Raw genomic sequence first — 27,918 nt, forward strand, 5'->3', positions numbered from 1 at the left:
GAGACTTGACTGACTTTCCCTCCCCTCCCCCTTCCTCTCAAGTGAATGCTTGGGCCAGTGGGATATTCAGTCACTGATAACATTCAAAACTCAGGAGTCCCCATGAGCTACATATGAGACCCTCCAGGGAGCTTAAAAAAAAAGTCATCCTTGGCTTTCATCCCAGAATGGCCCAGAGTCTCAGAGGGTGAAGGGTGGCATCAACAAAGGCATCGGCTCCCGAGGTGACTGTAATGTACAGTCAGAATTGGGCACCACAGATACAGCAAGTGACATTTAGCAGATCAGAGGGAAAAGATAATGTGAGTGCATCTTCAAGTACTTGATTTGACATCTGCTCCCTGACAGCACGCACTAAAAACTAGAAATGGACTTTAAGAGCCAGAAAGCTATGCTACTGGATCTCAGGAATGATTGGGTTGAAAGGTTTTCCATTGATACTTAACAACTTCACTGTTTCTGAAGAAAAGCACACAGCAAAGATTCTCAGCCAGAGATTGATCAGCGGTCTAGACAAATTCTCAAATATACTCCACTTAGGCCAAGTTTTCTTGGAGTCTGAAGAAACAGCAACAGTTAGGACTACTGCAAACTATGGCTATAAGAAGACACAGCCCCACCTGCATTAAGAAGCTTCAGGAGCTTTAAAAAAAAAAAGGGGCCACTCTTGGTTCATGCTCCAGGACAAATCAGAGGCTACTACCCTTGCCCCCTTTGCTCATCTAGACTGGGGACAGCCACCAGGAACCACTTCTGATGCTTGAAGAAACGCCAACTCATAGCTAGATGAAAGGACAATTAGTGGAATCCTCATCCTAAACCAGTATGGATCGATTTAGGAGTCCCAGTCATTACTGCATCATTACTGGTCCAACAGCAGGGCCGGAGAGTGAGCTAAGATATGTGGGGTGGATCTCACACAGAACCCTTGTGTCACAACAAGAACATGATAACACCTTCACTTTAGCTGCCTGCTAATTGGAGATGGTTCCGGGCCTGGCATGTGCAGATGGCAGGGCCACAAATATCTGGCAAGCAGGGCCATGTGGGCCTGGTTCAAGCCCTCTCCTGTGGTTTTCTGGCTGTAACAAGAAGAAAATGGCTGGCAGTCATGGGAGGCCCTAGAGAAACCCCACCAGGCAGCTTCTCTAGAAAGTCTGGTAAGTCTATATTCAAGGAGGCTCCCCTCCTCGTCAGGGGGAGATTTGGGACTCTTCTATATCAGTTAAACCTCAATGTGGTTCCCATAGCCTAGGAGCTATACCTTTCTTTAAACCCCTCATCATCCAGGCTCTAGCATCCTTTAAACTTGGGAAGCCTGGTGAGCCTCACTCCACAGGAAATCCCAACACCTGGCACAAACGGCTCGCTCAAGAACAAGGGTGCACCACAGAAATGTTTGCTATTTTGAATCAAACATTGAGCTATTTAATCATTTTGGGTCACACATCACTGTGCATAGCAGAAGCCATAAATGCTGATGTTCCAAAGATACAGTGCAGCTCTGTAGACACAGGAGCCCTGGTTACAGAGCTAATTCTGAAGATCTATGACTTTTAGAGAGGCTTTGTTTCTTTGCTTGATGATATTACTATGCATTTAAGGGCTATGAACATTTGTCATTTTCTGCACCTTCTATGTGCTATTTCCTCAGCTTGAACCCCATCCACCTTACCATCTACAGCTAAAGCACACTCATCCCTCAGAGCCCAGTAAGAATGCTACCTCACACCCCTCCCCCATACACACACAAGCCAGAGTTCTTTGCCCTTCTGGGTTCAGAAGCAGTCTGCTGGTCCTTGATTATGACACCAGCTTCTATGTTCTGTGTTACACTAAGCAACTGCTTTCTGTCTTCTCTCCATGGCAACTTCTCTGAAGGACAGAAATATTGATTTGGTCACCCTATGGCTAGATTATCAACAGTGGCTGGATATAGGAGAGAGTGAGTGTAGATAAAATAATGAACTCAGGGCCACACAGAAGCTATCACCTCAAGTGCAATGGACCCTGAAAACACTCTACCACAATTGACACTAGTAACAGAAAATAATTTGTGCCTTTGCCTATTTCTGCAGGTGGAGCCGATAGGCCATTGGCCTGCAGGAGAGCCATGCTCAGTTCCCCATGGGACACATCTAAAACAGCAAAGAAAGGCACTCTGCCCTCCTTCCAAGGATAAAACTTGAATTTACATGTAACATGTTATACGCCAGGCATGGGTGGGGTGAAGCAGATTGCTTGTGGGCCTCCAAGCTGCAGTCTGCAAATGAAGAGAAGCCTGGGAGACATCCCCAAGCCTCACCTAAGGGGCTTGCTGTTGGTAATACTGCAGGTGCACAAGCCCTGCGAAGGTCTTGAGGTTGCAGTCGGCTTGGTAGCCTAAGGAGAGCAGTACTGGGGAGGAGTCCATGCTCTCCTTATATCTAATCATTTATCAGGCACGCCACCAAATCTGCAGCTAAGAGAGATGTCCATTTTACCAACTGTGAGCTTGTAGGCAAGAAATGCAAGTGGCTCTACAAAGTCTCCCAGTGCTCATTCCCAACCCCCCACCTCCCACCATCCTCAGGTGCTCTTCACAACCCTGGGAAGATTCAGGAAGTAAGGAGTAGGGAAAAGACAGAGGCATACACTTTGCCAACCCTCACCCCAGACTCAGTCACAGGAAGCCAGGATAACATGACAGCACAGACTCACAGAGTCCCCAGCTAGGGGGGTTATCTTAGTTAAGATGGGTCCCTTCAGCCTGAGCTTTCATACAACACTGCCTAGAGTAGAGATACAAATCTGCCTCTCCTACTCACTTCAGCTCACCTGATGTTCACACCCTCTGTGCTCCAGCCCAACAAAGGGTCTATTCCATCCTCTCTCAGCTTGGCTTCTGCTCACCTTGTACTGTTATTCCCTTGGGTTAGAGGTTCTGCCTGACAGTGAACTGCCATACCTCAGATCTATTCCACCCTTCAAGAGCCAGGTCAAGTATCCATAGATGGTCCTAGATGCCCCTCCCAGCTCCTGCACACTATCTCTTCATGTGCCCTGGGGCTCTGGCTCCTTGTGAGAAGACCATAACACCTAAGCCATTCTTCTTGGCAGGGACTTTACAAGACAGGGCCAAACTCAGCTTCCCAGGCCTTTCAGTGGATATATTCTAGATTAGAAACAAACTACAAGAATGGTAGTCATATGCACTGCTGGATTTCAGCTTCTGCTATTACCAGAGGTACAAATGGGCTAAGGAAGACTAAGAACATGTTTGTGGGGAAATATTCTATGGTAAGAGAGACACTGTGATCAACAATGACAATGACTGATTATCAGGCCTAGTATCCTGCAGAAAGCATGTTTGAGGCCATGGGGACCAGGCAGATGGGCTACAAAGCAACCAGAACTGACTCTTAGGCCTCTTAACAACTGCCTAGCACAAGGAACTGGTAGTCTACTGCCCTGAATGGGCTCAGCATTTGGCTGTGTATGGAAGGCACAGGTGGGAGCCACCTCAGGTAGAACAAAGTGAAAGAGGACCATGTTCTTTCAATTCTGGTCAGGTAGTGCTGTCTACTCTGAAGGACAGGAAACTACAATGTCCTCTCCTGGAGTGTCCCCTGTACCAACACAGAAACAGGCATACCCAATTCCCAACACTCATAGTGTGGCTTTTAAGCTACAAAGTCACCTTACTACATGTAAACTGGGACCCTAAACTCTGGGTAAAATCTGGAAGTGGTACAAATACATTTGTTCTGTCTGTGATGTCACAGGGGCAGGTTGGCTGGTCAGGGAGAGGACACCAGCCATGGTGGTGTCAAATGCAGGCCACGTCTCTTTGATCAGGAGCAGGAAGAGAGAACAACACCTACTATTTCTTTTTCCTTCCTCTCCTCCCTCCTCCTCATTCTCCGGATCGATGTCCTCTGCCTGGGTGATCCAGTCCAAGTAGCCCTTAAGATCCTCTTCCAGTTGCTGCTTCTCTCGAAGCTTCTGGAAATCTCCCCGGGCTTTTGCTTTCTCTCTTTCCTTGGAGAATTCTCTGAAGGAGGCAAAGAGAACAAACACCTTTCAGGACATCCTTGGAGACCTGCACGGTGAGCCATCTGCCCTGCTGCACAATGGTCTCAGTGGCAGGACACACAGCACTCAGTAGAGCCACATGAGCACAGCAATGGAGACACATACGTGTACAGGACAGAAGACAGTGTCTTCCTAAGCAAGACTGTGGGTGTCAGAGTTGCAGAGACCACACTAACACGCATGCATCATTGGTTAGGAAGTGAGCTCCCTTCAGGATGGCAATGATCCCAGGCTAACAGCACCAAGTACTGTCACAGTAGGCCTCTGACATTCCCCACTAGGCCCACAACTCAGAGATGGCCCTCATTCTTCAGAGCCTCCTATGATATCCAGCACTGCACTTCCAAGAGAAGGGACCCAAGTAGATTAAGTACAAGTCACCCACCCAGTTTAAGGCTTCTTCAGTAAATTCGGATAAAACTTTGTATTATGTACTGACCTCTTTGTCAACCCAAGATCTTTTTTTTTTTTTTTTTTTTTTTGTCGGTCGTGGGGCTTGAACTCTGGGCCTGGGCGCTGTCCCTCAGCTCTTCAGCTCAAGGCGAGTGCTCTACCACTTGAGCTACAGCGCCACTTCCGGTTTTCTGGTGGTTTATTGGAGATAGGAGTCTCACGGTCTTTCCTGCCTGGGCTGGCTTTGAACCGCCATCCTCAGATCTCAGCCTCCTGAGTAGCTAGGACTACAGGCGTGAGCCACCAGCGCCCGGCTAACCCAAGATCTTTGTCAGGGGAGTAGTCATTCCCAATTTCCACATGAGGATCCCCTCCCCAGCACCTGTAGCTTCAGAGCAATGAAAAGGGTCTAGATGGTTGCTAGTGCCCAGGTCTCCCTTTCCAGGCAAGAACTAGAGAGCAGATGAAACGCTGCTGTTTTTCTTAACCCTTGGTTCTGGCCATGATGCCTCCCAGAAGGTCTTCCCTCTAGGAGGCAAAGAGGCAGTGCCATCTGTTGCCCACTTACGGGAACACCTGCCCTGGAAAGGCTTTGGCAGAAACACAAATGTTCCCCGTTGCTTGCTGTTTACTCTCCCTTCCATATCTACAATCCTAAATCTACGCACAGACACAAACCCCTATACTTGTCCAGGCAAGTTTGGGTCTGGTAGACAATTACAAGGAACTATATGCATTTTCAACTGTGAATTGCTATAGGAGCCAAAATATTTGGATTATGGATTTTGGAAGTCAATTCAAAGCTGTTAGGAAGCAAGTGAGATAACAGGCTAGCAGGCTTCTTCACATACACCCAAAACTCTGATGCAGCTACCACTGTCTCCTATTGCGTGCCTTCCAAGCCAAAGTGAGCATACCTCCAAGGACCTCTAACTTAAACTGATGATAGGGGAAATGGCCTGCTTTCATCAAGCCATCCCCTCCGCCCATCTCCTCTCTTAACTACAGGCCTTCAAGGGACTGAATAGATACTTGAACAGCCAGAGAACCCAGTGTTTCAGGTAATAAAATGGAATCCTTGCCAGGGACCACAACAAGAAAGGACTACATTGACAGTTCTATGCCAGCCTACTTTTGCATCCCAAGAACCATCCTTGGCCTCAGTAGGGCTGCTGTCTCCACCCTGTCTTCCGGAAGGGCAGGAAGAGGCAAGGCTGTGGATGCAACTCACTGGCAGCCTTGGGGGTTTAGAGGGTGTTCAGGACCCAGACATTGGCTCAGACCTTCTAGCCCAAATGCATTTCTTTCTCCAGAGAACATCTTCTTCTCAAGAAAGAAGGGACTTGGAGGGCAGTGTCTCGCTGCTCTCATAATCCATGCCTTGAGAATGGTCTGGGCTTCTAAAGATAAGAGAAATTCATACCTCAGCCCTGAGTAAATTCACCAAATTACTTTAACTCTGAAAAAGTCACATTCAATCCAAATCACCTCCCTGAACAGCGACAGGAGAAATTGGCATTCCGAGTGCCTACAAGAAATTGCATTATATAATCTGTTTTCTTACATGCATTGTAAGGAACAAGTGGATCTCCAATTATATTATTTATCAAGAAGTATCCCCATACAAATCTTTTTCTAGAGCTCTGTTTTTGCTACAGACACTCTGACCTGATTTCAGACCATTTTAAAGGGTTTAATACCTACCAGGCAGGTAACATGACTGAGATTTACATGGAATAAATTGCCTGCTGACCACAGGATAGGATAGAGGAAGAGGCAAGGAGGCAGAGTCTCTGAAAAACCAGGTGTCCTCCATAGTCTCCTAGACTGCTTAGGACTCTGAGTCTGAAGACCTGGATTCTAGTCTAAACTCCAAGCTCTGTTTTCTGAGCTTCTGTGTTGTTGTTGTTATTGTTCATTTTCTCAACTTGCAAAATAGATACAATGACATCTGTTCAATTGCTTGGACAGATTAAGATATTTGGGGAGAGGATACTTCAGAAAACAGAAAGCACTGTATCAATGGGAACTTCAAGTCTTGAGTATTTTTTTGTTGTTGTTGACTCTTTGCATAGGAGAGAGAAATTTTAAAGGTCATTGGAGAGCTTTCTCAAACAAAAAAAGGTAACCTTTGGGAACAGTTTGGAATAGGTTCTACAATGCCATGATCCCACCAGGATTGGGAGGCATACAGAAAGGATGCCTGGGAGCAGAGGGCAGAGTGACTATGAAGATGTAGCACCCCGTCTCAGTCCTGTATCACTGCTTATTCTCACAACAAACCTGTTCTGTGGGAACTCCCACCTCATGTTCATTGTTTCTGCTAATGACCTCAATGGATGATGATTTAAAAAAAAAAAAAGACTCCATTTTGCATAGGATGTTGCCGTCTCCTAGGAGGCTCATTACCAAGGGATTAAATAATGGTTATTATTGCAAAAGTTTAATAGATAGAAGTTTATTGATAGAAATGATCAGACTTTCGCAAGTAGATAACAAAAATTCAAAAAATATTTCTTACATGCTAGGAAACTACTTGCTGTGGTCCACAGTTTTGTGGTATGTGACTGAAAGAAAACATAAAGGTACCTGGAAGAAAGTGCATGTGGAAGGCTTCCCTTTGCATATGAAAGATGAAAAAATAATAAAACACATTTCTGTAGGATATATATGAAAAATAAAGCAGAAAACAAGCATGTGGACAAATGGAATAGAAAAAAAATAAAGGATAGAACGTTACCCCTAAGTATATCTTTTTGTAAAGTTATGACTTTTGGAACTAAATGTTCTTCATATTAAAGATTTAAAAAATTTACCTCAAGGATGACATAGAGTGAAAATCCCTCTAAACTGAAAGTGAACTGAAATCAATGCAGCTGATTATATTGTTTGTATGTCTGTGTGTGTCTGTGTATGTGTCTGTGTCTGTGTGTCTGTGTGTGTTTTACGCTGGAGCTTCTTAGCTTTTTTTCTAATGCTAGCACTCTATATTTGGGCCACAGCTTTATTGATGGGTAACTGGAGATTAAAGTTGCATGGGCTTTACTGCCAGGATTGGGTTTGAACTGTGATCCTTAGCTCTCAGCTTCCTGAATAGCTAAGATTACAGGCATGAGTCCCAAGTGCCCAGCTTCTGATTGTATTTTTATGAATATCACATGCATACCGAAGAAGAAAGACAAAGTAATTGAAGAGATTGTGACCATTCTGTGTCCTGTCAGTCTTAAGCAGAGATATGGATGAGACAACTCAGAAATCAATTTTAGCTGCATTAGAGGACTTAACAAATGAATAAATGTGTTGATGTTATCACTGTGGAAAACTGGAGAAACATGGAATGAAGAAAGACTAGATAGAACCTTTTGGAGGGTAGACTGGAATTAATAGACATAGCTGAGCACCCAGGATTTCTAAAAGGTTTGCTCTAAGCCTAATGTCTGATTTTTAAAAAGATGCTATTATGAGTATATGTATTAATGTAAGTATATAACTAGGTATGTAGAAATGTGTGTGTCCTACTTCTGTCTGTCAAAAGGATGCAGAACACATCTGATGTCCATATCTTGGTCTTTTATAATGTTCTTCATAATCTCAGCACTTGGGAGCTAAGGCCGGAGAAGTGTGAGTTCAGGGAAAGCATGTGCTATGTAGTGAGACTATGGTTTGTTGGTTTTTCTTTTTTTAACAAAAACTGTTTTTAAAAAAGAGCAGAAAGGCATAATGCCTATGTGCATCTGATCAAACAAAATAATATCCATCAAAATAAACTCCAGGAAATGTAAACAAGAAGTTTTTCTCTTTTTTTGCTGTTTTTCTTTTCTTTTTGTTCTGTTTGTTCATTTATATTTGGAAGTGTACGGGGAGGCACAGAAATGCAGGAACAAAGGGTAAACAAACGCAGCAATGGTACTCACTGTAAACCATATTGAAAATGAACTATACAACGTGTGGGCAGGGATGAGAGGGAAAAACTGGGAGAGAATGAGGGAAGGGGTGACACTGTCCAAAAAGAAATGTTCTCTTTACCTGGCTTATGTAACCATAACCCCTCTGTTTGTCACCTTTAAAATAACAATTTAAAAAAATTAAAAAAGAACCCAAGCTGTAAGGAAAGATCAAAAGCCAACCTGGGCAGAAAAGTCTATGAGATCCCACCTCCAATTAACCAGCAAAATTCCAGACTGGAGGCAAAACTCAAGTGGTAGAGTGTCAGACAAATGAGCAAATCAAGTAAGTATAAAAGCCTGGATCCAAATCCTATGCTGGTATGAAAACAAATTACCTCAGAAACAAGAAATGACTTCTTTTTAAAGACAAATATCTTCCGAGAAACAGCTGATTCCAAGACTGGGCCAAATTAGGTACCAGATGGAGAAAATAAGGAAATATTCAAAGGCAAAAACATTCAGAAAGACATTCCATAAAGACACAGGACCTAATGGATACTGGTGGCTCATACCTATAATCCTTGCTACTCAGGAGGCTGAGATCTGAGGATCTTCATTCAAAAACAGCCTGGCTAGGAAAGTTCATGAGACTCTTATCTTCAATCAATCAGAAAAAAAACCCAAAGTGGAGCTATGGCTCAAGTGGAAGAGCACCAGCCTTGAACAAAAAAGCTAAGGGACAGTGTCAGAACAGACGAAAAAAGTAGTGGGGGGTGGTGGGTGGGGAGAAGATCCATGAGCACCTCCTACTGGCCAAATCTGAAAAAAAACAGAACAAAATAAAAAAGCCAGGTGCCAGTGGCTCATGCCTGTAATCCTAGCTACTTGGGAGGCTGAGATCTGAGGATCTGAGTTCAAAGCCAGCCCGGGCAGGAAAGTCCCCCTGAGACTCTTATCTCCAATTAACCACTCAATGCCTTTTCCCCCACCCCCACTCAAAAAACAGAAGTAGAGCTGTGGCTCAAAGTGGTGAGTGCTAGCCTTGAGCAAAAGAGCTCAGGGACAGTGCCCAGGCCCTGAGGTGAAGCCCCATGACCAACAAAAACCAAACCAAAACAAAAAAATTAAAAAGCAGTAATGGATTATAAGATAGATTTAAACTAATCTGCATCCCTATTGGAAGCTTAGAAATGAAAAAGACAAATGAGAGGCTGGACATGGTAGCACATTCTCATAACCCCAGCTACTCAGAAGTATTAGTAGGTAGAAGAAAGGCAAAAAAGGTACTTCCTGGTTCATTTTCTCAGTCTCAAAAATCAATACCGAAGGCCTCTGGCCTAGCCTTCTTCTCGAGGCTAGTCTAGCTTCACTTTTCTCATAAATGTACATTTTATACTTTGGCCACTCATCTCAGTTCCTCAAGGCTCTGAGACTTTGCCTGGGCAGCATTCTCTTTGAATTCCAGCTCAAGTTCTATGTTTTTGTTCCCGCAATCCTTGGCTACCAAATCTAAACAGGTTCTATTGGCCTCTGAATCACCACAGCAGTCCATTACTGAGAAGTGAGAAGTGAGAATCCCCCACAGGCAGCAGCATCTACATTACCTCCTTAACAGATCCAAGCTCAGAGCCTTTGCCCATCCTCTCTGATAAAGGATGGATTGCTATAACCTTCAATAAATGGAAACTGAGGTTATGCTCACCTAGCTGCTTAAATAGCTCAACAAGGGCACACAGGAAACAAGAGCAGGGGACAAACCCATGGAAGGATGAGGATCAAAAATAGCTGAGAGGACTGGGAATGTGGCTCAGTGGTAGAGGGTGTGCCTAGCATGCATGAAGCCCTGGGTTTGATTCCTCAGCACCACATAAACAGAAAAGGCCAGAAGTGGCGCTGTGGCTCAAATGGTAGAGTGCTAGGCTTGAGCAAAAGAAGCTAAGGGACAGAGCCTAGGCTTTGAGTTCAAGCACCAGGACTGGCAAAAAAAAACCCAAAAAACAAAAACCACACACACACACACACACACACACACACACACACACACACACACACACACACACACACACACACACACACACACACACACACACACACACACACACACACACACACACACACACACACACACACACACACACACACACACACACACACACACACACACACACAAACTAGCTGAGAGTCAGTTTGTGAAGGGCCTTAAATACCAAACTAAGGAAAGTGAATTTCTTTTTTGTTGGCAACAGGGAACCGTAGAAGCCTGATAGGAGACACAATCAGCTTGGATTGATAGATGCCATGTGTGACAAGGAGATCAAAGGAAAGAGAAAATGGTGGTAGAAGGCCAGAAGGCATTCAGTAAATCCTGGGGATGGATCAGACTTAACACAAATAAAAATGTGATTCTAACATTTTTCACCAAGTTCCCAGTTTTCTTACATCTTGACTTGGAGAAGCAGCTATGTGGCTGCCAACGCTGACTCAAGGATCACACTGGGTGGTCATAGTCAGCTCTAACTTTTGCATGCCACTTTCCTATGTCTGATACTCTAGCATCATCTTCTTAGCTAGTATGAACCTTCCTTCCCAGGGTCAGGCAATGCCCATCAGCCTGAATGGAAAAAGACAGTACTTGATCTCTGAGAGACTGGCATATTAAAGAGGAGACAGACATGCTACAGGCCCCAGGGCCCATAGAAGTTTAATGACAACAGATTTCAACAAGGCATTTCTAACAGTCCAGGTCCCCTCAATATAAAACAAGTTAACTCTTGAAATAACAGTCTCCCTGGAGAGAACTCAGGGGTACAGACAGCGGGGCCTGTGGTTGAAGTGGATTAATTCCTAATAGGAACTTATACAGCAGAATATTCTAAGAACTTTCAGTATGACTTCCCAGGAACCACAGACATACTCTCTGCCTACCCCAGCGAGCATCCCGGTGCTGCCCTGCACTCATCTTCCTGGCCTTCTTTCTCCACAGCTCATGAGGTAAAGCAGGAAGCCTGCATGCTGTGAACTGATCTCTTCCCTCTGTTTGCTCCTTTCCCATGGCAGCAGTCTGGCACTCTCAAAGACCTGGTAGACAGGTAATCTAGTGGCATCAACACCAAAGAAGCCCAAGGGCTTCTGAAAAAGGGTTTTTGACTACCCCACTCCATCCTCACATGACTCCCACAAAGATCTTTAGATGGAAAAGATGGAAGTAAAAGAACAAGCCAAGGCCTCTTGAAGGAGCCCTTTGATAGTGATAGCTCCAAAAAGGAAGCTCAGGGAGAGTATCCAGGTCCTGAGTTCAAGGCCCAGGACTAGCAAAAAAAGAGTGACAGCTCCAGCCCAAGTCCTATCTAGGACCCAACAATAGCCTCAGCAAATCAAAGCTTGCACAGCTGTGGAGGTGACCTGGGATCTTACAGAAAAGGCTGCGTCTATGCTAAGTTACCCCTCCCCAATAATAATAAAAATAAAGCTCTCATTTATTTAAATTTTATAGCGTCTTCAAAGCATCTTTATATTGCTGTGTCACACATTGCTTTTATCTTCAGTTTGGGACAAGCAGGATGAGAATTTTCACATCCATTTCACAAAGGTCAACACTGAAGCTCAACAAGGTAATACTACTGTGCCCGTAATATATGTCCAGCCAATAGTATGACTTGCCCATCATCCAGCATCCTTTCCATGGGACTGCTGACCTCATAGCCTCCCGCCCCCAGGGAGGATGTGTAAGTGGACACTCACTGGACCAAGTCTGATTTTCTTTCATAGTCCCAACTCATGAATAATGTCCATAGCATCTTTCCTGTTTCCTTCCCACTGCTGTCTCTTACTCCTCCTCAGATGGCACACTTCAGGGAGACTCCTGTCCCTACCCAAGGTCCCTGGTGGTATCTGAACATGGGCACATATCCCATGCTCTGCAGAGAGGTTTTCCAGACCCTGACAACACCAAGGACTAACAGGCTGAACTCTGGAGCCCCTGGATCTGCTCATAGATTCAGAGAAAGCAGTTAGCTTATAGCAGACACAGAAACAGAAGTGCAAATCAAACATGACTACCACAAACACAAAAGGACACAGTTTTCTCTAAAAAGTTTTCTAGAAAGTTCCTTACCAAATGCCCTTAAGCTAATGGGCCACTAAAATCATCCTTGTTTAGATGTAGGTTTTGGTCTTAGTTTAACTCACACAAACAAAATCTAGACAAATTCATGACTTTAATACACACACACACACACACACACACACACACACACACACACACACACACACCCCCAATAAAGGAAAATAGAATCATCAAGAGCATATTTCTAGTAAGTGAGGTGTAATGGTTCATGTCTACTATTCTGGAGACAGATCAGGAGGATTGTACTTCAAAGGCCAGCTTGGACCTATCTCAACTGATAAAAAGCCGAGCAAGGTAGTTACGTGGAAGTGCAAATAGGAGGATTACAATCCAAGTTGGCCCAGGCAAAAAGCAAGGCACTATTCAAAATGAACTAAAGCAAAAGGGGCTAGAGGCATGGCTCCAGTGGTAGAGCAACTGCCTAATGAGCACAGAATCCTTAGTTCAAACCTCAGTATGAAGGAGAAGAAGAAGTAGGAGAAGGAAAAGAAGGAAGAGGAGAAGGAGAAGGAGAAGGAGGAATCATAGTAAAATCAAGACCTTGAAAGCTCACCAAGAAACAAAAGCAGCATTTATAAAGGCAAAGAGAAGGGGAAGTTGAAGAAGTAGCCCCTTGATTTTTATCAGTGGAGGCCACCCCTCAGATCTAAATTCTTTCTCCTACACAGATATAAAGGAAATGGAACATAAAATTTAAAAGTAATGTGTTCAAAGAATATTCTTATGTTTAAATCTAATTTGTAGGAAGCACACAGGTTCCGGTTTTGTTCAAGGAAACTATATATTTTGTTAAAAAATCAGCAGAAATCTGTGATGTTTCACAGTAAAAAATATTTTTAAATTAATAGTACTTAGTTCAAAGTTCATCAAAATAGTTGTCTTTGTCATAGTTCTCCATCCATCAGGAAAAGACAATAATTGCCAAAGGAATTTGCATGAGGAATTTGTATAAGGTAAACAGACCAGATAGGGATGAGATCTTGGGACCACAGCACTGGGTCCACAAGACCTGCTGGCAGATGATGTTAGAAGAAAGTAGAAAGGGGATCCGTGACAGTATGCTTCAAAGACCATAATAAGACACAGACCACTAAGTAAAGGCTGGGAAACTCTGGCAGGCCAAAGAGACTAGAAAAAAATGGAGTGTCCATGTGTACACAGCAAATACTCTGAGGAAAAGGTTTAGCAGTCATACCTGTAATCATCAAACCACACTATGGCTATTCTTCTATTCTTCGCGAATTCACTATGAAATTAAGCCCAGGGTGAGTCCTTTTGTAAATTAAGGCAGTCAATGCCACCTGGCTTATTTCTGTTTGCTAGAGCTATGGTATGGTGTGTTTCTCAAAATGACCCTCCTCCTTTCATGTCCTTCATGCTTTCACTGACACAAAATTTGTGAAGATGCTTTAAATAAAAGTTGTTTCCATTTTGGAAAAGATGAACCATTTTCTTTTTTTATTTTTGGGTCCGGTCGTGGGGCCTGAACTCTGGGCCTGGGCACTCTCCCTCAGCTCTTCAGCTCAAGGCTAGTGCTCTACCACTTGAGCCACAGCGCCACTTCCAGCTTTTTTCTTTTTGCTTATGTGGTGCTGAGGAATCAAACCCAGGGCCTCATGCATGCAAGGCAAGTGCTCTACAAATGAGCCACCTTCCCAGCCCCAGATGAACCATTTTCAAAGTAGGTACTTCCTGGTTTTTAATGACTAGGTTGTGTTATCTGCCATGCAGGGAATCCAGGAACTGGCAGCTGAGCCACCATGCACAGAGAAGCCCTCAAGAACCACTAACTTGTTGTAGTCCACCCTGGAGAGAAGGCATGAATTAGCTGTCTGGTTGTGTGTCTCCCTCCTCCTTCCTGACTTCGTCTTCCTCAGGAGTCAAGCAAAGATTATTTACTTCTCTGAGCCACAGTGTTCTTCTTTGGCTTCAGTGCACAGGAGGTACTATTTCTGAGGTATACCTCTGCCTTAACTGCTCTTCCACATACCATACCCTGGGCTAGGACAGGATGTGAGGACATTCCTCTGACATACTAAGAATCCCTGGATTCGAATATGGATTCTAAATTCTGTATTTATAGACCTTATTTCAAAGCCATGCAACTGGCTATTTAATATTCTCTTTCACACATCACACTGAAAGCTCTGTTTTACCTTTATATAATTTTCCTAATCACAAAACCTGATCACTGGTAGCTGTTCAATAACCAGGTAAATAATGAATACTCAGGGTTTTTATGTTATTGATGATCTGAGGATGAATGTGGATATTTTTGTTTTACATTGGAAATTTTAGACCACAAGTGTCCATATAACTTTCCTTTATTTGAAGCCCCATAGTGCCATTTTTAAAAAAGGAAGAAATAGGGAAGGAACACAAAGGCACAATGCCTATGTGTCCCTGATCATCTAAAATATTTATCAAAATGAACTCCAGGAAATGGAAACAAGAGGGTTTTTTCTTTGTTGTTATTTTTGTTTTCTTATCTTTGTTTCTGGTTTGCTCATTTATCTGTCTTGGGAGGGTAAGTGGGTGCACAGAAATGGAGGGCAAAGGGGATACAAATGCAGAAGTGGTACTTCCTAGATACTATGTTGAAAATGAACTATATAACTTGTGGGTAGAGACGAGAGGGAGAAACTGAGAGAACACAAGAGAATAAGTGACATTGCCCAAGAAGAAATGTACTCTTTACCTGACTTATGTAACTGTAACCCTCTGAATATCATCTTTATAGTAATAATAAAAATATTTACAAAAAATGAAAGAAAGCAGGAATCTGGTGTATATCTAAAATATATAGACATAGCTGGGCACACTGCTGTCTCACACCTATAAATCCTAGCTACTCAGGAGACTGAGATCTGAGGATAGTGGTTCAAAGTCAGTGCGGGAAGGTAAGTCCAAGAGACTCATCTCCAATTAATCACCAGAAAACTGGAAGTGGTACTGTGGCTCTAGGTGGTAGAGCACTAGCCTTGAACAAAAAACTCAGGGACAGCACCCAGGCCCTGAGTTGAAGCCCATGGAGACACACACACACACACACACACACACACACACACACACACACACACACACACACACACACACACACACACACACACACACACACACACACACACCGCACAATAAAGAATCACCTAGTAAGCTGCAGTTAGAGGTTCAGGCTTTCTCTTTCAGGAGTTCTCAGTCAAAGGCAGGATGGGTAGGCAGTATGCCCTCTCTCAGCACCTCAGGAAGAGTTGAAAGGGAACAGGACACTGCCAAAGCAGGAGGCTCTCCCTGATCTCCATTCAGAGGACCAGAAGGGACTGCACAATTCATGAAGACGTATTCTTGAGCAAATTTTATGGGGAAAAGGAAACCTAGTTCTCAGACACCTTACATTCCACAGTTCCACTCTGCTCTGGGTAATTAGTTTCGGAAGTAAAGAAACCTACCAGAGCATGAAGATTAGAGCATCTCAGGGTATATCAGAAAGGTCAGACTGAGTAGACAGGATCCCATGGGGTTCTCCCTCACCAGACACAGAAAGAGCTTGCAGCTGATGAGCAAAGAAGCCAGGCTCTGGAGACAGACAGATCTACATTTAATCATTAGCTTTACTTCTTACTAGATATCTAACTTTTCCTCATCCATAAAACAGGCAAAGAACCCTTAGTTCACTAAAACTGTGGAGAAAACTGAATGGAATTAACAAAATAAAGCACCTGGCTCTGCCTGGATATGTTCCTAGTCATGATATTCACAGGATTATAGGTAATAAATAAAAATTCCCTCAGGCAGTCTATATACCATATTTGAAGTCAGAAATACACAGATCTCAGCCCTTATCTGAGACACTCTAGTTACAACCGTCCCCCAGGACTATGTCCCCATCCGCATTTCCACCTCAGCCCCAGCCTCGTATCACAATCCCCTCTGCTCCAGAGCTTGCCTCATTCCTTTCCCACCTGAAGACACCAGCTTGACCTTCTAGGTACAGCTCTCCACAATTACTTGACTTCAAACACTTGGACAGTGCTCACAGCTTAAAGGAAAGACTGCTCCTTCAGTGGATATTCCCAGCTACCTATCACTCTAATGTTTTGCTGCGGACCAGCAAGCTTGGAGCACCCTGGAGTACACATTGGTTTCAATAGGCATGAGATACCCTTACAAACCTTGTCCATCCTTCCATGCTCAAGTGGAGCCTGGTTTCTCTGGGGAAGTCTTCTGACCTGCAAACACTCCATCATATTCCTAAGTACAATGCAGGTACAAATTTGCTACTAAAATGTACTTGATCAATGGCCAAAGAGGGAGAGGGAAGCCCTGGAATTCAGTCACATGTCTCTGAGGTCACGTTGATCAGTAGCAGCCAATGACTCAAGGGCAGGTGGGCTTGTAGGGATAGCACTCATGTGCATAGGTAGGGTGCCACCACCCGCTATATTAGATTCCTCTGAATGTAGCCCAAATCTCCAACACTCAAATGCTGACAAGTTTCAAATGCTTGGAGGCTCTGAAGGTGCCAACAAACAACTTAAACCAAGATTTATTTTAAAGCAAAATTTCAAAGGAATGATGGCGTTACAGTGGATTAATGTTTTATCCTTGAGTCCAAACCAAAGTCATATGACAATCAGACTTGAAGAAATCAGGCTAATGCTCCAAGTGCTTCTTTAGGTCTCAGAAAGATGTGGGGCCCTGAAGGGAAAATTAAGCAAATGAATGTTCAGACTACAAATAAAAAAGGCTTTCCAACTCACAGGAACACCCCAAGGGGTGACCTCAGCCAGGCTCATGTTGAATGCCCTTCACATTTGGAGATGTCTGTTGGTGAAGCAAGGCCTATCTAATCCATTTCTCTCCTTGGTTTTCAGGACAGCTTTGTGAGAAAAATCAAAGAGCTAATGTAGCTATCCAGTTTTGCGGATGAGAAAATCCTTGGCATGGAGAAATGAAGTGTGATGACCAAAATCATATCCCTAGGGAATATGGGACCAGAAATGAAGCCAGAACTTCTGACTACAACAAAATAGAGACACAGATAACCACACCAGCTAGCAATTCCTTCCTTCAGCCAAAGAAGCCCATGGCAGACCAGTCCATAGATCAAAGCTGTAAGCATTCTTTCCCCAGCTGAGAGGACACTGAACTCACCTTGCTGAAATAACCTGGTGTCACCAACACACCAGGCTATGTGTTGAGACTCAAGTTGCTAATACTTCCACATCCTTCAGCTGACTATAGCCAGACCACAGCTGCTAGACAACCTCACTGCTGACCAAGTCTGCGAGCCGAGGACTATCAGCCATCTGAAGGCTTCATCACCACAAAGCTTCTGTTCCCTGCTGATGCCTTCACTGACTCCTTCAGTACTATGCACACCTTCATCCCTGTACTCCTCTCAACTTGCTTGTTTCTGACTCAGACTTCCCTTTACCCTTCAGCCCTTCCCATGACCTCTTGGAATGCTGCTACAGAGCAAAAGCTCTCCTGAACCTCCAAACTCTTCAAGGGAATACCAAATCCTCCTGCTTCATGCATCTCATCATTCTTTCAGAATTTACCTACCTCGGGGCTTCTACACCATCCTGGTCCTCTTCACATATAGGTCAATACTTCCCCACCCAACCATAAAAATAAACAAAATCCCTGATCTTTGAAGAGGGTACCATTGGTCTATGTGACTTTCTTCCCTTCCTCAGTATTATGTGACCTCCAAAACAGAACACGGAACCCTGGCACTCATCCTTCCTCTCCATCCAAAGTTATGCTGACACATGGAGGCAAGTGTCCTCACATGACCTTGCCAACCCTTGACTTTTCAATGCCTTGAGACATGACTGCCAGTGATCATCCCTTCCATGTTACTTTTTCAGCCACCTAGTTCCACTGTTACACCCTAAGTTTTACCTCCCCAAATCACTCAGGAACTCAAGCCTTTTCTTCTACTACAACAACTTCCTTTTATTCCAACTGACTTGTTCAACAGCCTCACGTCTAATAAACTCAACGCAGCTCAAGCTAGCCTCAAACTAACCATCCTCTTGCCTTTGCCTCTTGAGTAATGAGATTAGAGGACCACACTACCCCACCTGGCTTTAAAAACATTTTGACCCCTCTTTTCCCCTCAATTCGCTAGGATTCCCCCTTTCCTCTTAATTCAACTTAGGCTCTCCTCCTGTTACCATAAAATTCTTTCCATCTTTTTCTATACACAGCTAACAAAAGTCACATCTAGCAAGGCTCTCTTTTTCTACACATGGCTAATAAAAATCCTGAACATTTTATCATTACTAGATTCAAATGGGCAAGTGCAGCAGCTACACAGAGTCATATAATGGAACAAGTGACTTCAGTATAGATTTATCATCTATCACCAGGTTCAAATAGAACCTTGACACTAGAACCTACTCATCATCACCCTTGTTTCTCTGGTCCACTCAGGGCTTATCTCTGTAATGACTATTTGGACCTCACACATAAATTCTGCTACCTCCTTCAGACTTCTACTTCAGAGAAACTACACGTCAAACAAAAATATTCACAGCCCTAGATCAAACTTATATATACATCACCTTTTTCCTTTCTTCTCATTGCAAAGAAAAGCACTTTGTATTAATACTGCCTGGCTTCTTTTTGACCATTGTTACAATGAGATGTACAAAACACTATGTTGAAAATAAACGTTACAACTTCGATGGGGGGGAGTAGCTGTGGAGGTGGGAGGAAGGGATGGTAGGGGGAAAACAAAGAAGGAGGCACAACAATACTCAATAGGAAATGTTCTCATTACTTTGCTCACATAACTGTAACCCCTTTGTACAGAATTTTTACAATAAACAACGTACAAAAAACATTTTAATAACTGTGATTTCAATCCTTGAAAGTAATGTATTCTTGATTAAAGGAAGTCTTTAATTGTCTTCAGCAAAGTTTTAAATACAAGAGGTCTTGGAAATTTTTCTCAAGACATTCCTAACACAATGATATCTATCTATCTATCTATCTATCTATCTATCTATCTATCTATCTATCTATCTATCTATTGTACAGGTCCTGGGACTTGAACTGCAGGCTTGGGTGCTGTCCCTGAGCCTTTTTTCTCAAGGCTAGCACTCTACCATTAGAGCTACTGCTCCACTTCTGGCTTTTTAGTGGTTAAATTGGAGTTGGGTTTCATGAACTTTTCTACCCAGGCTGGCTTTGAACCATGAACCTTAGATCTCAGCCTTTAAGTAGTTAAGATTATAGACATGAGTGACCGGTGCCCAGGAACATTTGCTTTTTAAAAATGTTACGCTGTGACTGCTTCAGTGCCTTGGTAAAGAAAGGCATGCGACGGCTCCCCTTGTCTCAAGAGGGCACAGTAAGGTGCCTACTGTGAGAGATACTTCTTGAGCCTGTGCCTACTGTTGAAGACTGGGGAACTGGGAGTAGAAATAATCATGACTCAGGAGTCACAGGACACCTTGTCATTGAGCTTGGGTATAAGTCAGTCACAGGAAGTGGTTGGTAAGAGGGATCAGTGTCTGACAGGGCCTGCAGAGAGTTTGGCTCCATGAAACCTCTGGCAATGCCAGGTGATAGAGGCTTTGGACTTCCTGCCAAATCATACAGAAGAGGTAGAGGGAAAACAGTCACTATAGTTGTCCCTGGAGGAGTGCAGCTCTGGCTTGAATTGCCTGGCAGGGGCACCGTTTCGGGCAGCTAAGACACCAGAGATGTCTGGCAGTAAAGAAGGCTTGGGATGTCTTGCTGAGTCATGAAGCAGAGGTATCAGTGTGGCGATTGCTTGTGGCAGCAACTGAAATAATCTACGGAATGCAGCTAAGGCTCAAACGCTCAGAAGAGGTTCTGTTGGAGACAGTTGGGATTCTGAAAGTGGGCTTGGCAGTTGTCTAAGGCTCCATCTTCCCTGGCCAGGAGAGACCAGGGTAGCAACAATGTTTTCAGCATGATGTTTCCAAGTATTCACTGTCCAAGCTTGGCCCCTGGATCTATATGTTGAATACTGGGTGGGTCAGAGCTTCCACTACCCAGGCGCAAATTATATGATTCTCATAGCATTTTGTAACTCGCAGAAAGTTGTGTGTGTGTGTGTCTCTGTGTGTGTAATCATACAAGAACAATTAAAAATTCATGTTTTGTTTTATATAGTCTGTCTTCTTTGTTGATTTGTTCTTTCTTCCATTTTCTATAGCCCTCCCTTATTTATACTTTCTTCTATCAGAAAGTAGTACTGTTCTTTTGCTCATATTTTTTGTTGGCTCTATTTCCCCCATCACTAATCCTTACTCATTACCTATAGTTAGTACCTATAGTTGGTAACTAGATTGCCAGAATAATGTTTGTTTTTTGTCTTCTGTATGTTTATCTGTTCATTTTTTCTTCTTTTCTCTTCTCTACTCCCTATTCCAACATAGCATGAATTAATTTTTTTCTACTTATCTGACTCGACTTTCTCATTAACCTCTGCTATCAAGCTTAGCTCCCACCCCTTCTTTCCCAACATACATACCTTGTATCATTCATTAATGTTTTCCCTATCCTCACTATCTCCTTCCTATTACCACCCTGGTGAGCTATTATGAAGATACATATTTGCTTCTATATTCATTAAAAGTTATTAGTGCAGTAGTGGTATATGGTCTTCTTATGGACTGCCAAAACACAACAGATTTTTAGCCAAGCTTCCTCACAAATTGAGAAGAATCCTGTATACAGTAGCTTGAACACTGAAATTGTTTTTTTTAAGCAAGTGAGCCATTCCTCTCCAATGTAATAAGAGGAAAATATACACTATCTCAGCCTTAAGTAATCTTTGAGAAATCACCAACTAAAAGTACACCTAAAACAGCCCCAAATATGTAAATTCCAGCTCCCAAAAGTCACTAAATTTATGAATGGACAAGGTAAAATGTCAATTTCAAAAGTCAACAATTCAGCAGTAAAGGACGCAAGTGTGTTGATGAAAAGTAAGAAATTTCAAACAATGATTCAAAAAATAAAAGACAAGAATGATCCATGAAATTAAGAAAGCACTGCATAAGCAAATGAAAAAATTCAGAGGATACAAACAAGCAATTAACTACACTCAAAGAATTCAAACTAACAGCTGAATGAAATAAAGAAGAAAATGCAGAATATGAAAATGAAATTCATGAAGATATAGAGACCTTGAAAAAGTCAAATTGAAATCTTAGAAATGAAGAGTTAAAATAAAATAGTTAAAATAAAAACCTTAATTGAGCTAGGTGCTAATGGCCTGTAATATCTCAGGAAGCTCAACTATGAGGATCACAGTTTGAAGCGAACACAGGCAGAAAAGTCCATGAGACTCTTATTTCCAATTAGTCACCAGAAAACCAGAAGTGGTGTTGTATATCAAGTGGTAGAACACTAGCCTTGAACAAAAGAGCTCAGGAACAGTGCACAGGCCCGGAGTTCAAGCCCCACAACCGACAAAACAAAGAAAATTAAGCTAAGCTAACAGAACAGAACAGGTTAAAAACAGTGAATCAGGGACTGAAGATAAAACAAAAATTAAATCAGTCAGTTAAAAACATTGAACAAACACCAAGAAATAGGAATGGAATTTACACGGCTACCAAAAGCCCAAACACACAAGTGATGAGCACAAAAGAAGAAATACAAGAGAAATGAATAGAGACCATATGACTACATAAAATGATGTTAATTGAAATGAACTCCAAGATATGGAAACAAGAGGTGTTTGTGTTCTTCTTTTAATGTACTATGTGAAGTTATTTTTTTTCCTTCACTTTTTCCCCATTTGGTTTATCCCCTGTTGTCACTGTTTATTATTTTGGTACCCAGTGTCTTATATATGTTTATCTAATTTGGGGAAGGGAAAGGGAAAATAACAAAGTGGTGAGTTAAAGGACAACGTGTGAACCAATGCAACAGCAATACTCACAAGACACTTTGTTGGAAATGAACTTTACAACTTGGCACTGGGGGCGGAGGTGGGGGGAGGAAGTGGGAGAAAATGAGGAAGGGGTAACAATGTTCAACAAGAAATGTACTCACTACCTTACTTTTGTAACTATAACCCCTCCAAACATCACCCTTACAATCAAAAAAGAAAGAAATGCATAGAGAACCTATTCAATACAGTAATAGCTAAAAACTTCCCCAGCCTCAAGAAAGGCAGGATCATCCAGGTAGAGAAGGCTTACAGAACAACAAATAGGCCAAGATCAGAGAAACCACACCCTAGACATATTATAGTTAAACATTAAGTAGACAGAATAAAGAATGAATATCAAGGGGAAAGGGACAAGCCATATATAATGGAAAGCCCATTAGATCACCAGAAATGTAATGAAGAATGTGTGGAAGAACATAATCGAAGCTCTGAAAGGTAACAACAGTTAACCTAGATTAGTGTATTCAGCAAAGATATCCTTCATAGTTGAGGGAGAAACAAAACCTTCCATGATAAATAAACGCTAAAGGTTTCACTGACTACTAAACCAACACTACAAGATACTTAATGGAAACCTCACTCCCAGAAGAAGGCATTGAGATCATTCTGGTCTTTTGAGTTAGATTATATTTTGTCCTCAACTGAAACTATGAATGAATTCTCTCCTAGGAATGACATTTCTTTCCAAAATGACAGAATTCAATCTAGTACTCTAATTTGAATAAAAGGTTATCATTTTTAATATAATTTAAAAAGCACATATAGGGCTTATCAGATTTTTATTTCCTCTTGGTAAACCTTTTCAAAGAATTTGCCCATTTCTCCTATCACTGAATTTATTTTCATATAATTATTTGCTTATTATCTTAATGTTTGTAATTACAGTGGTAATACGTCTTTTTTCATTGCTACTGCTCATTTACTCCTTTTGCTCTTTAAATTAGTTTCAAATTCATTAGGTTTGTCAATTTTATTAAGATTTTAGAGACTCCACTGTTTGGCTCTATATTTGTAATTTATCAGTGTGTGTGTGTGTGTGTGTGTGTGTGTGTGTGTGTGTGTGTGTGTGCACGCTCACCCACATGTACACATGTGCAAGCCAGTGTGAGGCTCAAACTCAAGGCCTGATCATTGTCCCTGAGCTATTCTCACTCAAGGGTGGTGGTACACTAAACCACACTTCTACTTCTGACTTTTTGGTGGTTAATTATAGAAAATGGTCTCAAACAAGGATGTCTACTCTCTCCACTTCTCTTCAATTTAGTATTAGAATGCCTAGCTAGAGCAGTAAGACAAGATGCAAACATAAAAGGGATTCAAATAGGGAAAGATGAAGTAAAAGTCTCCTTTTTGCAGATAATATGATTTTGTATTTAAAGAACCCCATGGACTCCACTCCCAAGGTACTCGAGCTAATCCGAAACTTTGGCAAAGTAGCAGGGTATAAAATTAACCCTCAAAAACCAGTGACCAATAATGAGAAGGGTGCAGCTGAAATCAGGAAAGCAACTCCTTTTGTAATAGCCCCACAAAACATAAAATCCCTAGGAGTTAACTAAAGAAGTGAAAGACCTCTATGATGAAAACTTTAAAAACCCGAAAAAGGAAATTAAAACAGAACTAAGGAAGTGGAAAAACCTCCCATGCTCCTGGATTGAGAGGATTAACGTCGTGAAAATGGCAATAGTGCCAAAGGCTATCTACAAATTCAATGCGATACCCATCAATATCCCAACCTCATTCTCCAAATAGAAGAAGCAACCCAAAAATTCAGTGGAACAATAAAAGATCCCAAATAGCAAAACCAATCCTTAGCAGAAAGAACAGAGTTGGAGGAATATCAATACCAAATTTCAAACTCTACTACAATGCCATAGCAATCAAAACAGTTTGTACTGGCACAAGAACAGACCTGAGGACCAATGGAATAGAACTGAAGACCCAGAAATGAACCCACAGACCTATAGCCACCTAATCTTCAATATCAGACCTAAAAAAATAGAATGGAAGACAACCTCTTCAGTAAATGGTGCTGGCAAAATTGGTTAAACACCTGTAGAAAACTAAAGCTAGATCCTTATATATCACCCTGCACCAGAATCAACTCCAGATGGAACAAAGACCTCGAAGTCAAAGCAGACACCCTGAAAACCTTACAGGAAGGAATAGGAGAAACTCTAGGCCTTCTTGGCACAGGCTGAAATTTTCTTAATAAAGACCCAGAAACACAACAAATCAAAGAAAGGCTGGACAAATGGGATTGCATGAAACTGCAGAGCTTCTGCGTGGCTAAGGACATAACTAACAAGATCAACAGAAAGCCTACAGATTGGGAGAAGATCTTTACTAGCCATACAATGGACAAGGGTCTCATATCTGTAATAGACCTCAAAAGACTAAATCTTCTAAAATCAAATCCTCAAAGAAACAATCGCCCAATTAATAAGTAGGCTAAAGACTTAAAAGAGAAACTTCTCTGAAGAGGAAAGAAGGATGGTCAATAGATACATGAAGAAATGCTCAACTTCTCTAGCCATAAAAGAAATGCAAATCAAAACAACATTGAGATTCCACCTCACCCCAGTTAGAATGGCTATAGTCAAGAAATCTAATAACAACAGATGCTGGAGGGGATGTGGCCAGAGGGGAATCCTACTGCATTATTGGTGGGAGTGTAAACTTGTTCAACCACTCTGGGAAGCAGTATGGAGGTTCCTTAAAAGACTCCACAGAGAGCTCCCCTATGACCAGCAATCCTACTTTTGGGCATTTACCCAAACGATCACAAACAAGACCATACTAAAGCTACAGCACAACTATGTTTATTGCAGCATTATTTACCATAGCTAACACATGGAAGAAACCAACATGCCCCTCAGTTGAAGGATCAAGGAAATGTGTGATACACACACACACACACACACACACACACACACACACACACACACACACACACACACACACACACACACACACACACACAATGAAATTCTATGTCTCCATCAGAAAGAATGACATCACCCCATTTGTTAGGAAATGGAAAGACTTGGAAAAAATTATATTAAGTGAAGTAAGCCAGGCCCAAAGAAACATAGGTCCCATGGTTTCCCTTATTTGCAATAACTAGTACATGTCTAGGACAAGTAGAAAAGGTCAAAAGCTATGCACATATGACATATAAGATGATGCTAAGCAAAATGAACCCCAAGATAGGGACACGAGAGGTTTTATCTTTCTTGCTGTTGTTTTTAATGTACTTATAATGTACTACGTGATTTTTTTTGTTTCTTTTGTATGTTCCTCCCCCATGGTATAACCCATTTTCACTGTATTTGATTCTGGTGCCTTGCACCTTGTATATACATTTTTCTAATTTGGGGAGGGGAAGGGAAATAACAAAGCGCTGAAATAATGATATAGGGTGACCCATTGTAACAATGAGATGTACAAGACACTGTTGAAAATGAACTTTACAACTTCAGGGTGGGAGGAGGAGGAGTTTGGGAGGTTGAAAGGGAAGAGATGGTAGGGGAAAAACAAAGGAGGGGGTAACAATACTCAAGAGGAAATGTACTCATTACCTTACTCATGTAACTGTAACACCTCTAAACAGTATCTTTACAATAAAAATACATATTAAAAATAGTCTCAAAGCCTTTCTGTCTGGGCTGGCTTCAAATCACAACCCTCAGATCTCACCTCTTGAGTTATTATTATTATAGGTGTGCGTCACAATTTTATTAATTATTCTCTTTTTCTACTCACCCTAATATTATTTGTTTTTTTTTTGTTTAGATTGGTTGATAGAAATGCAGCTCAATGAAATCAAACCATTTTCCTTATTAACATAGCTATAAATTTCCCTCTAAGAAATGCATAAAGGGAAAAACTGTATTTCTATGATTATTTAAAATGTTTTCCATTTTTAAGCTGGACATGTTGGGTGTACATCTGAATCATGAATTTAAGACCATCATGTACTACATAGTGAGACTGTCTAAAAAAAGTTTTGTCTTTTTTCTGGTAATTTGAGTTACAAGTTAGAAATGTATTATTGTATGAGTATCTGGGAGATTTTTCTAGACAGGTCATTACTGATTTCTATTCTAAATCTATACAAGTTAAAAAATTTACTTTTTAAAATCTCAGATTTTAGAGCTTTAGTGAGCCTTGTTATGCCCATAATCAATGTTGGTGAATGCTCCATGTGCTCTGGAAATAGCTTTGTTTTCATTTTTTTGTCGGTCGTGGGGCCTGAACTCTGGGCCTGGGTGCTGTCCCTTAGCTCAAGGCAAGCCCTCTACCACTTGAGCCACTTCTGGCTTTTTGAGCACCACTTCTGGCTTTTTCTGTTGATGTGGTGCTGAGAAATCAAACCCAGGGCCTCATGCATGCAAGGCAAGCACTCTACCACAGAGCCACCCTTCCAGCCCCTGGAAATAGTATTCTGCAGTGAAGCATACAGTATTCTGCAGATATCAATTAGGCTCAATAAGTAGTAATTAACACAGCTACAAATAATTTAGATATTGTCTATAGGTGCTGCTTTTGCTTCACTTTTTCTATCATTTATTGAGAAAGAATAATAAAGCTTTTTCATTTGTATGTTCATTGATTTCTCCACTTAATTGTGACAATTTGGCTTCAAACATACTAAAGCTGTTATTAGGTACAAACATATTTAGGATCATTGTGTCTTCTTGATGGACTGACCTTTTCATGATTATGAAAGCAATGTCTATATCTCCTAAACATCCTTGCTTCTAGAAATAATCTTTGTGCCAGTGTGCATTTTTCTGGTATGAATACAGAATGCTTCACTGTTTTATTTTGAATTGTATCCTGTTTATAAAATCTTGCACTTTCTTTAAACATTTTAAAATTATCTTATAGTAGTACAAAGGAATTTCAATTCAACACAATTTATGAGTACAATGTACTTGATTATTGTCACCCCTTCCACTGTATTCTATACTGTCAATTAAAATGATGTAATCATTTTTCATTTAATGCAATTACTGATGTCATTGCCTTTTCAATCTATTTCTTGCTATTTGGTTTTTGGGAGGGTTATTTTTAGGTCTTGAACTCAGGACTTTGTACCTCACTTGCCTTTCTTGCTCACAGATGCACTCTACTACTTGAGCCATACCTCTAGCCTGTCTTTTGCTAGTTAATTGGAGATATAATCTTGTGGACTTTTCTGCTCAGGCTGGCTTTAAACTTTGGTCTTCCAGTTCTCTCATGAGTAGCTCAGATTATTGGCTGAATTTATTTGTTTTAGATACAGACTTGCTATGTAGCCTAGGCTGATCTAAAATTTGCAGTCCTATGTCAGCCTATCAAGTGCTGGGATTTCAGGTTTGCATCACCATGCTAGATGTTATTTTTCATTGGGCAGACATGTACTTTGTTCCTTTTCTCTTCCTGACTTATTTAGGATAATTCATAACTACTTGGTATTTCATTTGATCTCTTCTTTGGCTTGTAGT

General features: G+C 41.8%; 1 protein-coding gene across 1 annotated transcript in view; it reads right to left on the bottom strand.

The window, feature by feature from the left end:
- The window catches only part of Cacna1d (calcium voltage-gated channel subunit alpha1 D), a 349,086-nt gene that overhangs the window by 114,293 nt on the left and 206,875 nt on the right, over window positions 1-27,918 (bottom strand). Inside the window, exon 9 of the mRNA XM_042680100.1 lies at window positions 3,864-4,033. Within this exon, the coding sequence (XP_042536034.1) occupies window positions 3,864-4,033 (170 nt within the window). The remainder of the gene's footprint in view (window positions 1-3,863; window positions 4,034-27,918) is intronic.

The sequence above is a fragment of the Dipodomys spectabilis genome, unplaced genomic scaffold (assembly GCF_019054845.1).
Source record: "Dipodomys spectabilis isolate Male_0828 unplaced genomic scaffold, ASM1905484v1 ptg000054l, whole genome shotgun sequence".
Lineage (NCBI taxonomy): Eukaryota > Metazoa > Chordata > Mammalia > Rodentia > Heteromyidae > Dipodomys > Dipodomys spectabilis.